Source organism: Triticum dicoccoides, chromosome 4A (genome assembly GCF_002162155.2).
Source record: "Triticum dicoccoides isolate Atlit2015 ecotype Zavitan chromosome 4A, WEW_v2.0, whole genome shotgun sequence".
Taxonomy (NCBI): Eukaryota; Viridiplantae; Streptophyta; class Magnoliopsida; order Poales; family Poaceae; genus Triticum; species Triticum dicoccoides.
Window position 1 is genome coordinate 735,827,963 of NC_041386.1, and position 17,268 is coordinate 735,845,230.

The 17,268-nt window shown below is 46.3% G+C and overlaps 1 protein-coding gene across 1 annotated transcript; it reads right to left on the bottom strand.

Moving 5' to 3' along the window:
• Positions 1-13,731: 13,731 nt before the first annotated feature.
• On the bottom strand, positions 13,732-16,851 carry LOC119289959 (putative receptor-like protein kinase At4g00960). Its single transcript, XM_037569119.1, has 7 exons — positions 16,778-16,851; positions 16,437-16,614; positions 16,041-16,305; positions 15,585-15,801; positions 15,328-15,511; positions 14,726-14,926; positions 13,732-14,601 (listed from the first exon to the last, which is right to left on the bottom strand). The coding sequence occupies exons 2-7, from the start codon at positions 16,584-16,586 to the stop codon at positions 13,900-13,902; spliced, it is 1,719 nt and encodes a 572-aa protein (XP_037425016.1). The 5' UTR covers positions 16,587-16,614; positions 16,778-16,851; the 3' UTR covers positions 13,732-13,899.
• Between the last annotated feature and the right edge of the window lie 417 nt (positions 16,852-17,268).

The window sequence follows — 17,268 nt, forward strand, 5'->3', positions numbered from 1 at the left end:
GGAAGTGACGCGGTTCAGCCAAAGGATCTTCCTTGACATGAGCAACATATGCCGCAAGCCAGGCCACTGTCCCATCTTTGCGTTGCTTGGGACACACAATACCGGATCGTCTACGTGTATGTGGTGGAAGAGCAACAGAAGCAGGTGGTGCAGCAAGTGGCGACGGTACCGGCGATGAAGAAGCAGCCGGCGAAGCAGTTGGTGACGGAGCATGTGCGCCATGTGAGGACGAGGCTGACCCAGGCGAGGCAGAACTAGGCGAAGCAGCAATCGACCGGGCGGGCAAGCTAGTCGGCCCGAGGCTGACCAAGTCGCGAGAGGCCAGCCCAGGCGAGACCACCGGCTCAGGGGAGGCCGGCCCAGGCGAGATCGCCGGCTCAGGGGAGGCCGGCTCAAGGGAGGCCGGCCCAGGCGAGACCGGCCCAGGCTCAGGGGAGGCCGGCGTAGGGAAGGCCGACACGGACAAAGCCGTCGTTGAAGAGCCCGGTCCAGATGTGCATGGCGCATGCACGAGACCGCTCCCCACGTCAGGTGCAGTCAACAGCTCCGGCTCCTCCAGCAACTCAAGGCGAGCTCCACGACCTGTTCCTGCAGCATGATTAGGCAACAACGCAGGAGAGTATGCAACATCAACAAATTGAGCAGGCAGAGGAGAGGTGGAATGCGAGGAGGAGACTGGAGGTGCGGGAGTTCTGGACAAAGACGAGAACGGGAATACACTCTCGTCAAACACAACATCACGGTTGGGTGGAATATGAAGACACTTGTACACTTTGTGAAGAGAGCTATACCCAAGAAAAACACAAAGTTTTGACCAAAACTCAAGCTTACGCTTATTGTAAGGACGAAGATGAGGCCGGCATGCACAACCAAAAACTTTGAGAAAGGTATAATCTGGAACCTCGTTAAGCAACAGTTCAAGTGGTGTTTTCATCCCAAGGAGTCGTGTAGGAAGCCTATTTATGAGAAAACAGGCAGTGGAAAATGCATCACTCTAAAACCGAAAAGGTGCCGATGCATGAGCAAGTAAAGTGAGACCAGTTTCGACAATGTGATGATGCTTACGTTCAGCCGTGCCATTCTGCTGATGTGTATGAGGACAAGACACGCGGTGTGAAATCCCAATCTTATTAAAAAAAGAATTGAGGTTGTGATATTCACCCCCCTCCCCCAATCTGACTTGACATGGATGATCTTATGCTTAAGAAGACGCTCAACGTGAGCTTGAAATTGTAGAAACACATCGAACACATCAGATTTACGCTTGATAATATAAAGCCAAGTAAACTGACTATAAGCATTGGCAGCAATAAAACTCGGGTTGGTACGGCGGGACTTGACGCTCTGTTCCGTGGCGAGGAGGCGGGCATAGAGCTCACGAGGTTCAAGCGGAGTATCGCGACCATTGATGTTCTCAGCAAGGTTATCATAGTCGTCGTCCAAGCCGTTCATGACAAAGGTGGTGAAGTCCTCTTTGCGAAGCGGTTGACCAATAGAGGCCAAAGTGTCTGCGAGACGCATCATCTTGCCGAAGTAGTCGGTAATGCTGAGGTCAAGAACCTTGGTCTCCCCCAGCTCCGTAAGAAGAGTATGAGCACGGGCCTGCTGCTGAGATGCGAAGCTGGTGTGAAGGGCAGACCATGCCTCCCGGGACGTGGCAGCGAAGAGGACCAAGGAGGACACCGCCTCGGTGAGTGATGACTGGATCGCAGAAAGGATGGCCTGATCCTGAGCCACCCACGCATGATACTCCGGGTGATGTGGTGGAGGACACGGCAGGGAACCGTCGACGTAGCCCTCCGGGTAGCGACTGCGGAGAAGTGGCAGCACCTGTGCACACCACGACAGATAATTATCCGTCGTCAGTTTCACTGGGATGAGATGCGCGAAGTAGAACGGCGCACTGGCCACGGCATGATCAGCGACAGGAGGCGACGTGTAGTAGCTCATGTGGGATGAACCACCATGTGCACTAAGACCCAGCGTTGTGGAGGAAGTAGCAGCCGGCGTAGGATAGGTCGCAGCCATTGCCGGCGGATAGTAGCCGCCGTAGGGCAACGGCGGTGGCAGGGTGCCGTAGGGCACAGCCGGCGCCCTGCCCGACTCGGCGGTCGCGGCGCCCGGTGCAGCTGCATAGGGTTGCAGGGTTGGAGCCGCGTAGGACACCGCGGGGATGGTGGCATGTGGTGCAGCCACATCGCCAGCGTGAGGCGAGGCGCCATACGCTGCATTGTATGCGGAGGCAGGTGCAGGCGTCGCCCCGTAGGAGCCTGGCGGCAAAGGAGCAGCCCCGTAAGGCTCGGCAGGAACAGGCGCCGCCCCGTAGGGGCCTGCTGGCGGCGGAGGAGTGGCCCCGTAGGGCCCATAGGGCGCCGATCCCATCCAGGGACCAGCGTACGAAGGATCTCCCAACATAGCGGAGGCGCGGCCGGTGATGGCGGCAGCGGCTGATCTGAGGAGGCACCCACCATCAAGGACTGGCCGGTGTAGACCGAGACCAGGGGGCGCGAGGAGAGGAACGGCGATGCAGGCGCCGTGACAGAGACCGGCGCGACGGCAGCGACGGAGGTCGATGCGATCGCGGCGGCGGCGGCAGCGGAAGACATAGGACCGGTTAGGGTTGATACCATGTAAGACTTAGGGTTTGGGAAACTGCACGACACCGGTTAAGGGTGTGGCTATCTCATATATTATAGGGTACACAAAAGGTGTACGGTACAATATACAATACCTATACAGAGACTACGTGTAAATACAGTCTAACACTGACGAAGTACCCGCACACTGGCTTCTCCCACAACGCCGCGGTAGCGCGCCACCCAACATCTCCATTGGACTAATCCTCGAAGCCGTTTGAAGTATTCTGGGGACACAGATTTGAACTAGTAACTACTGTCAAATGAGTTGTTTGGTATGCTAATGAGAAGCTCAGAGGATGATAAGCAAGGAATTTACCATGTTAGAATTCCCGCAGCTAGCATGCCGATTGGCACTCATACTGAAATTGAACAGTGGTCTGTAGACTTGGCAATCTGAGCCTGGTATGCTTGTAAGGGGGCGGTGGCCTCGCTAAATCTCCAGCTGTTAGAAATTCCAATGCAATGTTAGTCGCTTAATTAGCGATAAAATTCACATACATGAACTGGTAGCCGCAGCAGATGATGAAGACCTCCAGCAGCTTGCGAACACTGGCGTGCTCTTGAAAAAGTTGAGCTGCGTCGTAGCAAGATGAGGAAATTCTGAAGGCGTGGACATTTCCTGAGAAATCTGTCGCCGATGTTGCAGGGTGCGGCCTGCCCATGCGATGGAGGTGGCGGTGCCGGTGACTATTGCGCCCGCGACCTCCTTACAAGGAGCAAGTGGGGACCAACGGGGATGCGCCACCGCCATGACGAGGAGCCCCGGCGGTGGGAAGAAGGCGGCGGTATCTGGGCTACTTTTATCCTTTCCTTTTTAGAATGGAGTTCGCTAGATTAAAAAGGAGTTTTACTAGAGCACATATGATTAACAGTATTTTGTTTCATCACCGCTTGAGAGAAGCAAATCAAGTGCCACATCATTTGGCAAAATATTCTTACGAGTCTCATGCTGAACTTGGTGCGTATGTGCGTCCACCCGATTTTCTCTTGCCTTATGTAATCTATGATCTAACTCTCACATCGTACTAAAGCGCCACGACGCAAATTTTCAAAATGTAAGAAAAAAAAGAGTCGTCCTATTTAGTGATATGAGCGTGTGAGAGGACATAAACCCGCATGCCTACCTCCTCCTGTGCATGATTTGGGCCGGCCATATGCCCTGTCTTTCCTTTCGTTTATTTTTGCTTCATATTGTTCAAAGTTTAAAAAAATTGAATTTCAAAAATCTTCGACAACTAGAAAATTCTCTTGGATTCAAAAAATGTTCATGAGTTCAAAAAAATGTTCTCAAAATCAAAAAATGTTTGTGCATTCAAAACATAATTTTAATTTTGAAAAAATCTTGTATTCATAAAAGTTCCCTAATTTAAAACAAACTTTTGTGTATAGAAAAATATGGCGTGCATTCAAAAAATGTTCATGAATTTCAGAAAATGTTTGCAAAATTTTACAAAATGTTTGTTCATTAAAAATATTTCGTGAGTTACGAAAAAGTTTATGAAGTTGATTAGAAGGTCCAAAAATTTCCATTTTTCCATGATTTTAAAATAATATGCTCATGAATTTGGAAAATGTTCATGATTTTAAAAAACTCTTCGTGAAATCAAAATATGTCCATGAAGTTAAAAAAATGTGTGTGAGTTATAAAAAATCACTAACATCAAACAATGTTCGCATGTGTTAAAAAGTGTTCACGAATAACAAAAAGAATAAAAGAAATCCTAATATGTTCACGAATTGGAAAAATTCATGAATTTGAAAACTATTGACAGTTTTAAAAATGTTCACGAGTTTGAAAAAACTTTTCGCAAATTTATTAATTTTTTACTTTGAATTTATTTTAACAAATTCCAAAACTATTATCAAAATAGAAAAATGTTCACACATTTTAAAAAATGTTCACGAACTTGTCAATTGTTCGCAATTTTCATAAAAGTACATGAACTGAAAGAACGTTAGTGATTTTGGAAAAAAAGTTTGCGAATTTTCAGTGTTTTTTTGAACATGAGAAAAGAAAAGAAAGAGAAAAATTCTGAAAAGAAAAGTGGAAAAGGAAATAAGAAAAAACAAAAGAAAACATGAAAAACCGGTTCAAGGAAAGTTCAAAACCGTTGGGAAAAAACCTCTAGAGAAGGCTTGGACAATGAATGCTCGGAGAAGGTGGTCTTGGCGGTCGATCCAGTTGGCCCCAAGTTGGACATGGCGGACCGCGCTGTCGATGGGCCGGCATCAACCCCACGTCTTGATGGAGGATGCACGGGAGCACTTTCGCCTCTCAATGGTCGAGGAGCACCTTGTGGGGGAGGTGCAGCTCGAGGCAGAGCACGCGAACGCTGCCGCCCTCGTCGAGCTCTATGACGGCCCGTCCCTCCTTGCCGAAGCCCGAGTCATCCTTGAGCCCATCGATGATGAGCGGGTGGTGTCAACGAACCCCCGCAGGATCTTCATTCGTGACCTAGAGCCAGAGGTGACTTTTGCAGACAAAGGACAACGAGGACGAGGTGCCTCATGCCGTCAATGACCGCGCGACCGGTGGTTCCGACGAGGGAGTGCTCCCGATCTCCTCGGACAAGGAGTTGGTAGAACAGTTTGTTGTATATGTAATTTTTAATTTTTTGATGTAGTTCTAGCTGGTTTAATTTATGAATAAATGAATCTATGAATGAGTTGTAGTTGTAGCTCGTTTGCAATTCTATATATGTTGTTGCATGCTTTTGCATAATTTTGAAGGTTAAGAAATAGTGAGTCAGACGCATAGGGGGTAAGGAAAAAAAAAAGCCCAACCGGACTGGTTTTACACCTCCAACCGTCCACATTTGTCCTCCTGAGAAGCTCGTCGCCGCCGGCCGGGTGCTGGGCTGCATCCCCGCCGCCCTACCAAGGTACTACCTTTGCCGAATCACCACACCACTGGCTACAACCCTGGTACATTTTCCTAAACCAGATCCATGATTTTCCCTCTCCATTTGCAGATCTGACCTCATCCGCTCCCCTGCTTCCATCCATGGAGAAGGCGGAGAAGGAGAGGAGCCTTGAGAAGAAGACCAAGTCGGGGCTGGACAGCCATCCGGGGGCGACGGTGGAGGCGGCCAGCCTGCTCACCGACGACCTCATCCTGGAGATCCTCTCCCGCCTCCACGCCAGATCCCTCCACCGCTTCAACTGCGTCTCCGTATCTTGGCGCGACCTCATCGTCAACCCAGCCAACCGCAAGAAGCTACCTCAGACCCTCACTGGCTTCCTCTACTTCACCACCGACGCCAGCGGGGATCGCCACCACTTCGCCAGTGTCTCCGGGGACGGCGCAGCCCCGTTCGACCCTTCCCACCGTTACCTACAGCCTAGCAGGTACAAGGACATGGAGCAGATGGACGCATGCAATGGCCTCCTTCTGAGTAAATAGCACTGGCGGTCTAAGAACTTGCACCGCGGGTGCAGTTAAGTCACACTACTTGCAAACTCGAAAAACCGGTCACAGAACTTGCCTTTCGGGTGCAATCAAGTCACACACGCCAGCTGAACCGCGCCGACGCCAGGTTTTTTCTGTTCTTTTGCACAAAAGTCCTTCCCAATATTGTGTGAGGGCCGTATTGCAAAGTCGCCAGATTTATAACCGAATCGAACCCTAGTTCCCAAATCGAAACGAAATCCCTAGCTCTCGTCCCCTCTCACACCTTCTGGCAACGCTGACAGATGGGCGGCGGCAGCGGGAGCTCGAGCGGTGGCAGCGGGAGCTCGAGCGGTGGTGGCGTTCCTTCTGGCAGTAGTTGTTCCTCCTCCGTGGCCGCAATCATCGTGGCGGGCAGTATGGCAGGCGTGGGCGGCAGCGAGGAGAGCGTGGCACTGGCTACCGCGCCGCCGCTGGCGTCGGCGATGGCAGGTCTTCGGCGACCGCCGTGGTATGGCCTCGCATCCCAGACTCGCGTATCTTTCCTCAAGAGGTGTGGCAGCGGGGCGAGCCGGAGATGCGGCCAGAGCGCGGGCGGGTTGTCATCGCTCGCACTGCTGGCATGGCGGCGCTCGAGCAAGATTTCTATGGCCGTGTCCTGTATGCCACCATCATTGGACAGCCGCGAAGCATGGTGACGCCGGAGGCACTAGCGGCGGCGATGGAGTCTCACTGTGCTGTCCGACGGACGACAACTAAGGTGGAGGTCACTTGCCCACCGTTCCATTTTTTCGTTTGCTTCGACTCGACGGATGATTGCACTCGTGTGGTGCACGCGTCGGAGCAGCTTCGTTGTTGTGGCAGCAGGATTTCTTTCCAGCGCTGGTCAAGCTTTTCGCGTGGCAAGCCGGACAAGCTCGAGTACAAGACGTTGCTGAGTTTGGAGGGGCTCCCGGAGGAGGCTTGGGATGCACACACCGTCAACCTGGTGCTCGCCGGTGTCGACGGCAAGCTCATCGACATGCTCCCGGCCACCGACAACTGGGTGTTGCCAGTCACCACGTGGCTGCGCAACCCTTCTGGTGTGCCAAAGGTGCTCACCGTGTCTGTTCCTGCACCTCCTACGGGGCCATGGAAGCCAGACTCCGACGACGAGAATGCACATTCACCACCGGCTCCAAATTCTCCCACAGAGCGTGCAACCGTAGATTTTCCAGTGATTATGCATGTCAAAGAGGTCGTCGACCGTGGCCCATTGCTAACTGAAGGCTTGGCTGTACAATTTCTCCCTGATGAAGATGAAGACCTTACCCGCAAGCATACTTTCAGCACATGGCGCGGCAAGATAGGTGGCACTGGCCCTGGTCAATATGGCCAAGCTTAATTGAGAAGCACTGGAGCTGGAGTACTTATCAATTTAGTTATGTATTGTCAGTTTGGTCATTGTCATTTCAACTAGCTGAACTTGTACCCTGTTATGTCTGTTTCTGTCAGTTTCTATCAGTGTGGTTATTGTCGGTTTGTAATGTTTGGATGGTGAACCACTCCGCCTTGTGAACTTCAGTGTTATAATGTTGTAATGTTCGCTATTGTGTTGTGTGTAAAACAATGTTCTGCAATTTGTTTATGCACTTCCTACTAAACTATTACCAGGACACATTTGTTAAGCAATGTTGAACCAGTCTACTTTCACATATGCTTGCTGTCTTACATCAACAAGTTTACACAGACTGATAGCATGCAAAAGACCACACCAACTAGTTCAGTACATAGTAGTAGTACTTAAGTTACAAAATACCAAAGCAAATGCAATGTAAACCATCTCATTCTTCATCTGCTGGAACATGTGTGGTTCTGCTAGACCCTTCTCCAAGTAGCAGCCACTTCAGTCCTTTTGTTTTTGTTTTCTTCTTTCTTGTGGCACTTCCTCTTCTTCCTCTTGTTCCTCTTCCAGCTCCAGCTGCTCTACCTCTTCCTGGTGCTTGTGCAGAATCACTAGCTCTTCCAGCTCCTCTTCCTCTGCCTTGTGCTTGTTCAGAAGCACTAGCTCTTCCAGCTCCTCTTCCTCTTACTTGTGCTTGTTCAGAAGCACTAGCTCTTCCAGCTCCTCTTCCTCTGCCTGGTGCTTGTGCAGAAGCACTAGCTCCTCCAACTCCTCTTCCTCTAGCTGCTATGTTGGACCTGTGCTCGACTAAAAATGCACTTTCCTCTGGAATTTGGTGTATCCTAGTAACTGGAATTCCTTGTGCTGTTCCCTGTACAAAGAAACAATGGTACTGTCAGTTTTTTATGAAAATGCAATTTTAAGGAATAGAAAAATGTGAAATTGTGGCACAAGTACCTCATGTGATAAAATATGTATCATGCTGTCTTCAACCTGTGTTGGGTCCAGATCTGGCCTCATAGGTCTGTTCTGAATGTGCTGCACATCATACAAGAGCATGTCAGTTATTGTTATGTTTTTTTTGTTTTATTAATTTCTAATGTAAACTTACAGTTAGAATTATGGGGAAGTCAACATCTCCATTTTCATCAATAACCATCTTTGACTTCTTTTTCTTAGCTTGCTCCCTCATTTGCTCTATTTGCTCCCTCATTTTGTCAGTGGGCTTTCTTTTTCTTCCCCTCCTACTATGTGATTCTGTCTGCGCAGTTGCAGCATTCTCTGTATGCTCACTTCCAACAGTATTTGTCCTGCCATGATCGGGTTGATCACTTTGAACATTATCTGTTGTGCCATGATCCTGTGGATCACTTCCAAATTCCCCAGTCTGCTCATTTTGATCTTCCTCTTCTCTTAGTACAGCAGCTTTCAACTTTGAGCAACCACTTCTATTATGACCAGCTTCTTTGCAATAGCCACAGTGCATAATAGCCCCATGTCTACTGAGTTTAGTACCATCTTCACTCTCCTCTGGTTGCTTCCTTCTGTTCTTTCTTCTTCCAGCTCTTTTCTCATATAGTGGTGGCAATATAGGTACTGCATCTACATGTGGCCACTCATCTTTGTCCCTTGTAGGATATACTTGAACTCCATAAGCTGACAAGTATGTTTGCACAAAGTAGCAAGAAGACAACATGGATTCAAGTTTAATCCTTTCATGTCTACCACAGGCACAAGCATGGCTGCAAGGAATTCCAGTGAGTTGCCACCTTCTGCAGGTGCATGCATGCATATTCAACTCCACTACGTATGTCTTGCCATTTCATAACACGCCAAAGACACCCATCCCTGACGCCTCAGGGTGACAATTGGCTAACAACTCTACATTTTTTCTTAAATTGTCTCTAATTTTTGGAGTTATGTTGCCTGTCCACTTCTCAGTAGCCTCCTTTTTCTTTGACATATGCCTATGCATAACCTGTGATTTAATCCTCTCAAGCATGGTCAACAGAGGTAGCTCTCTAGCTTCTAAAATGTACCTACAACACAACATTTTGACAAAGTTCAGTTTCAGTTACTGTTCAATTTTAGACAAAGCTCAGTTTTAGTTACTGTTCAATTTCAGACAAAGTTTAGTTTCATACAAGATTAAGTGCTATTACCTGTTGAAAACTTCACAAGTGTTATTCAACAAAATGTCACATTTGGGAAAACCATCAAAAAATGCCATTGACCATTGATTTGGAGGCTTATCTTCCAACCAAGCATAAGCTTCTGGATTATCTTCCTTCATCTTGTCCATATTAATTTCAAACATGGTTGGAGTGGTTGATTTGGCACAAGTCCATAGTTGTTGTCTGATTGTCTCACCTTTGTGTGCTGAGTGTAAGTTTTGGTACAGGTGTCTCACACAAAACCTATGCTCTGAGTCAGGGAACTGTTCATTTACAGCTTTTATGAGCCCCTGTGTGAGAAAAGAACAGAATTATCACACTAGTGCAAGTAAGAAGTAAAACAGTAACTGAACCTATGAACAGTAACTGAACCTATGAACACTATGAACGGTAATTGAACCTATGAACAGTAACTGAACCTATGAACACTATGAACAGTAACTGAACCTATGAACAGTAACTGAACTTATTATACCTTCTGTTTATCACTCATAATACTGAATGTGCTGGTGTTCATAATGTTAAGATCCTGCTTCAGTGCAGCAAGGAACCACGCCCAAGATCCATAGCATTTTGTCTCCACCACTGCCATTGCAATTGATATATTGAAGCATTTCCATCTATACCTACTGCTGTCAGTAATTGGCCACCATACTTTGTCTTTATGAATGTGCCATCAATACATATGATTGGCCTACATCCCTTCAGCCACCCTACTTTGCAAGCTGCCAAACTGAAATAACAAGTACTAAACAGCCCATTCTCCAGGTTTAGATAGAAAGATGAACCTGGATTGCTATGTCTCACTTCCTCTGCATATCTCCAAAGCAATGAGTACTGCTTCACCTCATCCCCATGCACCACTTCCAATGCTGCTTTCCTAGCTCTACCAAGCTTGTGTCTTTTCCATGTTAAATTTCTTCCTAACTTTCCTTGAAAATGTAGCTAGAGAAATCTTCTCATTGTCTCTGAACTTCTCCACATATTTGCTAGCAAGAAAGGGGGCTGTTAGTTCTTTGACATCCCAGACCTTCTCACAAGTGTGCTCTCCAATTAAAGTCTTCACAAGAAAAGACTGTGTCCTATTGTCATTGACAGCCACTAGTTTCCAAGGGCAACCCTCTTCACACACTGCCTCAAATCTTTGTTTATTATTTCTTTTCTTCCTAATTTGCACCCTGTTCTTCACTGCATACTGTGCTACTACTTTCCTAAGGAGCTCCACAGAATAAAAACCATACCCATCTTGAATTGAGGGTTTTCCATGTCAACAGCTAGGTTAAATGGTTTAAACCTATAAATGGGTTTCTCCTTCTTTTTTTTCTTCTTATACTCCTCATCATCAGAGTCACTTCTATGTTTTCTCTCCCAGTCATCCTCTTCTGGCAGCTGCAAATCATCTTCATACACATCATCTGTCCCAGGAACATGCCTGTACTCAGCACCAATACTTTTGCCTTTCTCAATCAAAGCATCATGCACAACATCATCTACATTCTTGTCATACTCCTCATCATCCTCCTCCATTCCATAATCACTGTCATACCAAGTAGGATCTATGTATGAATCACATTCATACTCTTCTTCTGAAACTTCTGAATTTTCTGATAAATCTGAATTTTCTGCCTCCTCTGTACCAGCTGCATCTTCTTGTTGCTCTGAATTCTTCCTATTAGATGCATTGTTTGAACTACCCGACAGTTTCTCTGTCCTTGCTAGGTGGACTCAGTATAACTTTGGGTAGAACAGGGCAACCTTTGAACAAAATGTCATCTTCCTCCTGCATCTCAGGTTTTCTCATATGCCTGACAAACAAAACCAGTACCTTTGAGTGAACAGAGGCTTTGGCCATCTTCTGACAGTCAGCTTCCAGGTTTATTTCCACCAGATCTGCAAGTGTTTTTCCAGGTGGGCACCAATACATAATTTTCACTTGATCAGGATAATTCAATAGTGCTAGCATGTAGTAGATGCAGTCCTTGCAGAGAGTTCTTCTGTCTAGGTTGTCAAACCAACATATCTTCTCATCCAAATATGTCAGATTCACTCCCTTCCCCATAAAAAACCCACCATGATGCACCTCCACACTGAATTTCACTGATTCAAAACCTACATTCAACAATGGACAGTGCATTCAATAAATACATTCAAAAAAGGACACTACTAACCCTAGCTGCCATCCCCAATAATATTGTGTGATACAAATCGTAGGTGAATACCAACATACCCTAACTACAACTGTTGATTCATGGAGTAAAACTACTACGATGCACCGGCGATCGTCATCTATTGGCGAAGGGAGAAAACCCTAACTAAATTGGGGAAAAACTTACCGTATATCGGCCTCTCATGCGCTTCGGTCCTCAGGACTGGCAACTCCATCGCCGGATCCTCCGTCGTCGCCAATGACTGGCTTGCCGCCGACCAGCTCGCCGCTCCAGCGGCGCCGCCTGTCTCCTCTCCCATCGGCGAAGAACACGAACAGGCAGAGAACAGAGGAGAACAGGGGAAAGGGGGGCTATGCGCCTTTTGCCCTGGATCCAGGGGTCTTTGTGCAAAAAAAGATGCAGTCGAGAGGCCTCACGTGCGCGCCGCGTGACAGTGAAACAGAAAAAACCGGGCGTCGGCGCGGTTCAGCTGGCGTGTGTGACTTGATTGCACCCGAAAGGCAAGTTCTGTGACCGGTTTTTCCAGTTTGCAAGTAGTGTGACTTAAATGCACCCGCGGTGCAAGTTCTTAGACCGCCAGTGCTATTTACTCCCTCCTTCTCTACCGCGGCAGCAACGAGAAGTTGTCCCCTTATTGCGAAAAGGGCGATTTCCGTTTTGTCGTGTGCAATCCCGTCACGGGGAGGTGGTTGGAGCTGCCCCCTTCACCGCAGATGCCGGAAAACAGATTTAGCTGTACCGCAGGTCTGGCTTTTGATCCTGCGGTCTCATCCCATTTCTGTGTTCTTCACTTCGAACAGACCTGGGCGATCATACATCACAGCAGTGAACATCTACTCGTCATGGACAGGAGCCTGGAGTCTGGAGGGATAGTGGGATGCTTGAGAAGGTAGCCCCGTTCGATTTTAGTAGACGCGTATTTGTCGGCGGTATGATGAAAATCATAATGTTAGCTACCCAGCTGAATATAATTCCTGCATGCACCATACTATATGTTTTTTTTGTTGACCAGGAATATTTTGTGGTTGTAGTTGGGACTGCAGGTGCGGCCGCTGCATCATTGTGCAAAACAGGTTTTGTTTTTTGACAGCTAATGATGTGTATGAACTTGATTTTACTTATGAGCAGCCTGCCCTGTGATGACCGTAATCCTGTAGGTTAATCTTATTTTGCTTTTAGGAAGAATCTCGTCAAGTGAAAGCTTGTGCAATCTAATTGTTTAATTTTTCTTTTTTTGAAACGTTGGCAAAAGCCTCTGCCTCATTCTGAAATCAATGTTCTTCAGGACTGGGCTCAAGCCTGTAAATGATTGGAAGATGGTACTAGTAACTGAAGCAGCTGTCGCTTGTGCAAACAGAGACCTACTTCACCCAGAAGCTCCTGCATTGATTTAGATATCTCACAGTATTCTGGTTTCGAAGGATTATTTGGTCCAGCCGGTAATCTTCGGCTTGGCTCCACTTGCCTGAACCTGCCCTGGCTTGATACATCCTCCATCGTTGCTTGATTCATAGCTTGTTGGCTGCTCTGCTTCAGTGACCAATTCCTTGACTGACACGGAGATGAAGTAGCTTTAAATTGCTATATATTTCTGAAAATTGCAATGTCACAAGTGATCCACATTGCCTTACCTCAGGGGAGAAGGCACCCCCTTGTAGCAGAATCGCCTTTCGGAATTTCTGGACATTCCTTTTAGAGAAAAGTGTTGCCGTGCTACAATAGATGAATTATCCGCAGTCCAGTGCAAGAGAGTGTGTAGAACACACGGTAGATCTTACTAAAGCCCTCCAGAATTAATTACAAGGAGAGGGGAGGAAGGGTGGTAGGTAATATTCTGATATTAACAAAAGGAACAAACAAAATGATTAGAGCACAATCTACTTTCTCGATTGGCCCTGCATAATAAATAAGTCCATCCCTCTCTTTGTACTTTGCTCTGATCTCTCCACCACGGCTGGGTTCAGTTTAAACATGGTTTGGTATGAAATCCTTGGATACGTACGCAATGTAGAGGCAAATATATACAATACATACTTGAAAACAGTTATTAGGATCGAACAAGTAACAAGTAGATAAGCAAAATGCCACCAGCTCATACGTAAAATATCTTGTAAATTTGGCCGCACAAACGTGCCTCCCTCATTCACTAGTTATTCATTAGTCGGAGCAGCCGGGTCGCTTTACTTTTCCCCATGTGTGTGCTGCTGCTTTCCTTTAGCTCCGCCAGCAAGGGCACGAGGCCATGCTCATGTGCCTGAGCAAGGTTCTGTCGCTGCTGCTTGCCTTCGCCATCACAGACACGCAACAGGATATCTCGCAAAAAAAAAAAAAAGACACGCAACAGGATAGCAACTGCATTTGCCTTGCTCGCTGAGGATCCATTCCTAATAACTCCAACCAGACTTGGTATGACAGCGGCAGCGGCACTGATAGCTGCCACTCCCTCGGGGCCGTTGGAAAGGATTGACAGTAGCGCAAGGGGGCTCATGTTGCCCCTCTCTAGCGCCCGCACGATCCCGGAAACAGCTCCAGAGGAAACAATCCTCCGTCTGTTCTCTCGGTTGACAGAAATGATGAGGAGAGTGGTGACCACATGCTCCTGGGCGCTAAGATCAGTCGTCGAAGACAGAAGTCTCGAGAGGATAGGGATGCCGCCAGATTCCCCGATGCGTGCACGATGCTCAGCACTGCGCTTCGCGAGCTGGCGAAGCACGCCTGCGGCTTCACGCTGATCCAAAGCGTTCTGCGATGATAGTTTCTGAAGAAGCTCACTTACTTCGTCATGCTCAGAAGCCGTACTTGATGCTATTGCTGCCGGTGCGCTACTGTTACCAATTTGAGCAGAGACCTGTGATGTGGGAAAAACAGCAAGATGCATCAAAAGGTGTCGACATGTCTTTCGGAGGGATGATAGTTTTGCTTTGTGGAATGCTGACTCGATGATCCTGCAGGACCATGTTCTGTCAACATACCTGCTCTACTGCAAAAGTGCCAGTCTTGATGGATCTGTCCTTCACTTCAGCAAGCCGATCGATTATATGCTGTGTAACTGGTCTCTGAACTGGGTTAAGTTGAGCACATTGTATTCCTAACTCTGCGCATACCCGTATCTGTTTCAATTTTTCTATGTGGCCATCTGATATTTGCAACCTATTCCTCCAAGTATCAAGTATCTATGAAATTGCACTTGTTAGTTGGCGCTATGAATATGGTAACATATATAACAAAAAAAATTGTAAACATCAATTCAAACATCAGGATAAAAGCAGAAATCTTTAAAAAGAAACCCTTGTTTAGAGCCAGATATAACACCATATAAGTTGCATTTTCATCAGACATGAAGAAACACAAGATAAATGTTTCTAAAAGAGAGTAAGTTAATTCTATGACAGTAACTATCTTCATGACTTTAAATCCATCTTCTTTCATGTCCTATTCAGTAATAGTAGTACTTGTGGGTTTCTTTAAATACTATGGTCCTTTTTCTTCCTTCGCAAGTTTGACTGTCACCAACATAGTTGGGGAAAAAGGTTGTTCGATTCAAACATGCAAAAACTGGATTACGTCATCTTACTTTCTCTATGAAGTCCTGCTCAGATGCGATGTCGCTCTGGGGACTACCATTCTCATTGAACTGCTGAAAACATGGAAGTTCTTTACGACCAGTGATTATCTCAATGATTACGACACCTAAACTAAATATATCTGCCTTGATGGAGACTAAACCACGGATTAAGTACTCTGGAGCCATATATCCCCTGCAGCAGAGTTTGGAAGTTTGAGGCATTTCAAGAATGAACATGAGATACTGTAGAATAAGGCAAAGCTTACAGTGTTCCTGCAGGATTTTTAGTAAGTGATTGATCCGCAAAGATCTTTGACAAACCAAAATCCGCAATTTTCGGCTCCATATTAGTACCAAACAATATATTTGCAGGCTTCAAGTCAAGATGAATAATTTGGCATTCCCCATGAAGATAATGCAAACCATCGCAAATTCCCCTTATTATTTCACATCTCATGTTCCACTCAAGGCCCGAAGATCCATCTATATATAAAATTTGATAAATTAATAATAAGCTAAACTCCATTCAGTGATTGCAGATTACAGTTATGGAACCGTGTCTTGGTCTAAATAGTTTGGTTGTGTCAGTTCCAGAATCTATAAAAATGATTTGTCGTCAGGTTAGTAACTGACACAATCAGTACAGGTTAAAGCCGTATTGTAGAAACTAAACTACAGGGACTAAAATGAAAATAAAGTAGTCGAGATTTCAGGAATCATACCGGAGATATACTTGTCAAGGCTTTGATTGCATACATACTCGAAGCAAAGCAATCTTTTTGGTGCTTCAGAGAAAATATAACCCACAATTCCAGGCAGCTTCATCGCTTCCCAACTTGATTCGGCACAGTAACCTACAAACTGTACTACGTTTTGGTGCTTCATCCCCATAAGATATCTGACCTCCTTTTGGAATTTGTTATCTTCCACCAGATGTGTATCATGAAGCTTCTTCACAGCAATAATTTTTCCACTCGGAAGAACTCCCTGTGAGGTAAGTCAAAAGTCACTTCATAGTTTGACTTGTGTGCCCTGTTAATGACTATATTAATTGCTAAATAATATTAATCTGATAATTGGAGTGAATGGAATTGGTCATACACGTATAGTTAGTATACCTTGTAAACCACTCCATACCCACCTTTGCCGAGCTCTTGTTCAGCGGAAAAATCACATGTGATGGCCTTCAGAAAGTCTAAAGGAAACGGCATGGGTGGTGCACTTGGATCTTGTAGCTTCTTCTCCCATATATATATTTTATCAGCCATTTCTCCGTGAGGTTTCAGCTACGATCCTCTGTTTCGAAGTCTAGAAATCAGTTCCCACAATAATCGACAGAAAGGGCAAACAATCCTATATATTCCTGTTGGCAGTACAAGGCGATGATGAAATACCAGTGGCTAGGAACCAAAGCAATATCAGATGGCTAGGTCCTAAACTAAAGAAAGCAATATCAGACCTGCTGAGCTGAAGGCCTTGTGGTGCTTGTGCTCAAGAGGATTCTTGGCTCCCAGTCCCAGATGAAAGAAGAAAGGTGCACCGCGAGCTTAACTAAGCAGACCCACTTGGGTTGGGTGCATATATAACAAGCAAGTTTTGGTTCACGCGTAGTTAGGTAAGTGCTTTGCTGCCTTGTCATTCCATACAAGAATAAAAAATAAAAAGGAGTTTAGACCTTGACTAAGGAAGTCGCCCACCAAGTCTCCCTGTTTGGCCAATAACTATACACGAAGCAGAAAAAAATGAATAAGACAAAAATGAAATGAGAAATGGAACAAGAAAAGTGTTAGAGATATATTTGGGATATATGTATTTGGTAGTCTAGGATTTGTAATCCGTCTCCTACCTTATCTCCAGGAGAGGCATCTTGCCTCCAAGTCTTGTACTCAATATATACTCGCCCTCGAAGCTCAATAATAAATCCATCATATTCCGCAACAATCCCTCTCT

What these genes read in the sequence shown, in the direction of transcription:
- LOC119289959 (XM_037569119.1), bottom strand. Translation starts at nt 16,586, where the DNA reads ATGGCTGATAAAATATATATATGGGAGAAGAAGCTACAAGATCCAAGT. An exon ending in GGTATGGAGTGGTTTACAAG is followed by an intron (nt 16,306 to 16,436) that starts GTATACTAACTA and finishes CTTACCTCACAG; the next exon opens with GGAGTTCTTCCGAGTGGAAA. An exon ending in AAAAATCCTGCAGGAACACT is followed by an intron (nt 15,512 to 15,584) that starts GTAAGCTTTGCC and finishes ACTCTGCTGCAG; the next exon opens with GGGATATATGGCTCCAGAGT.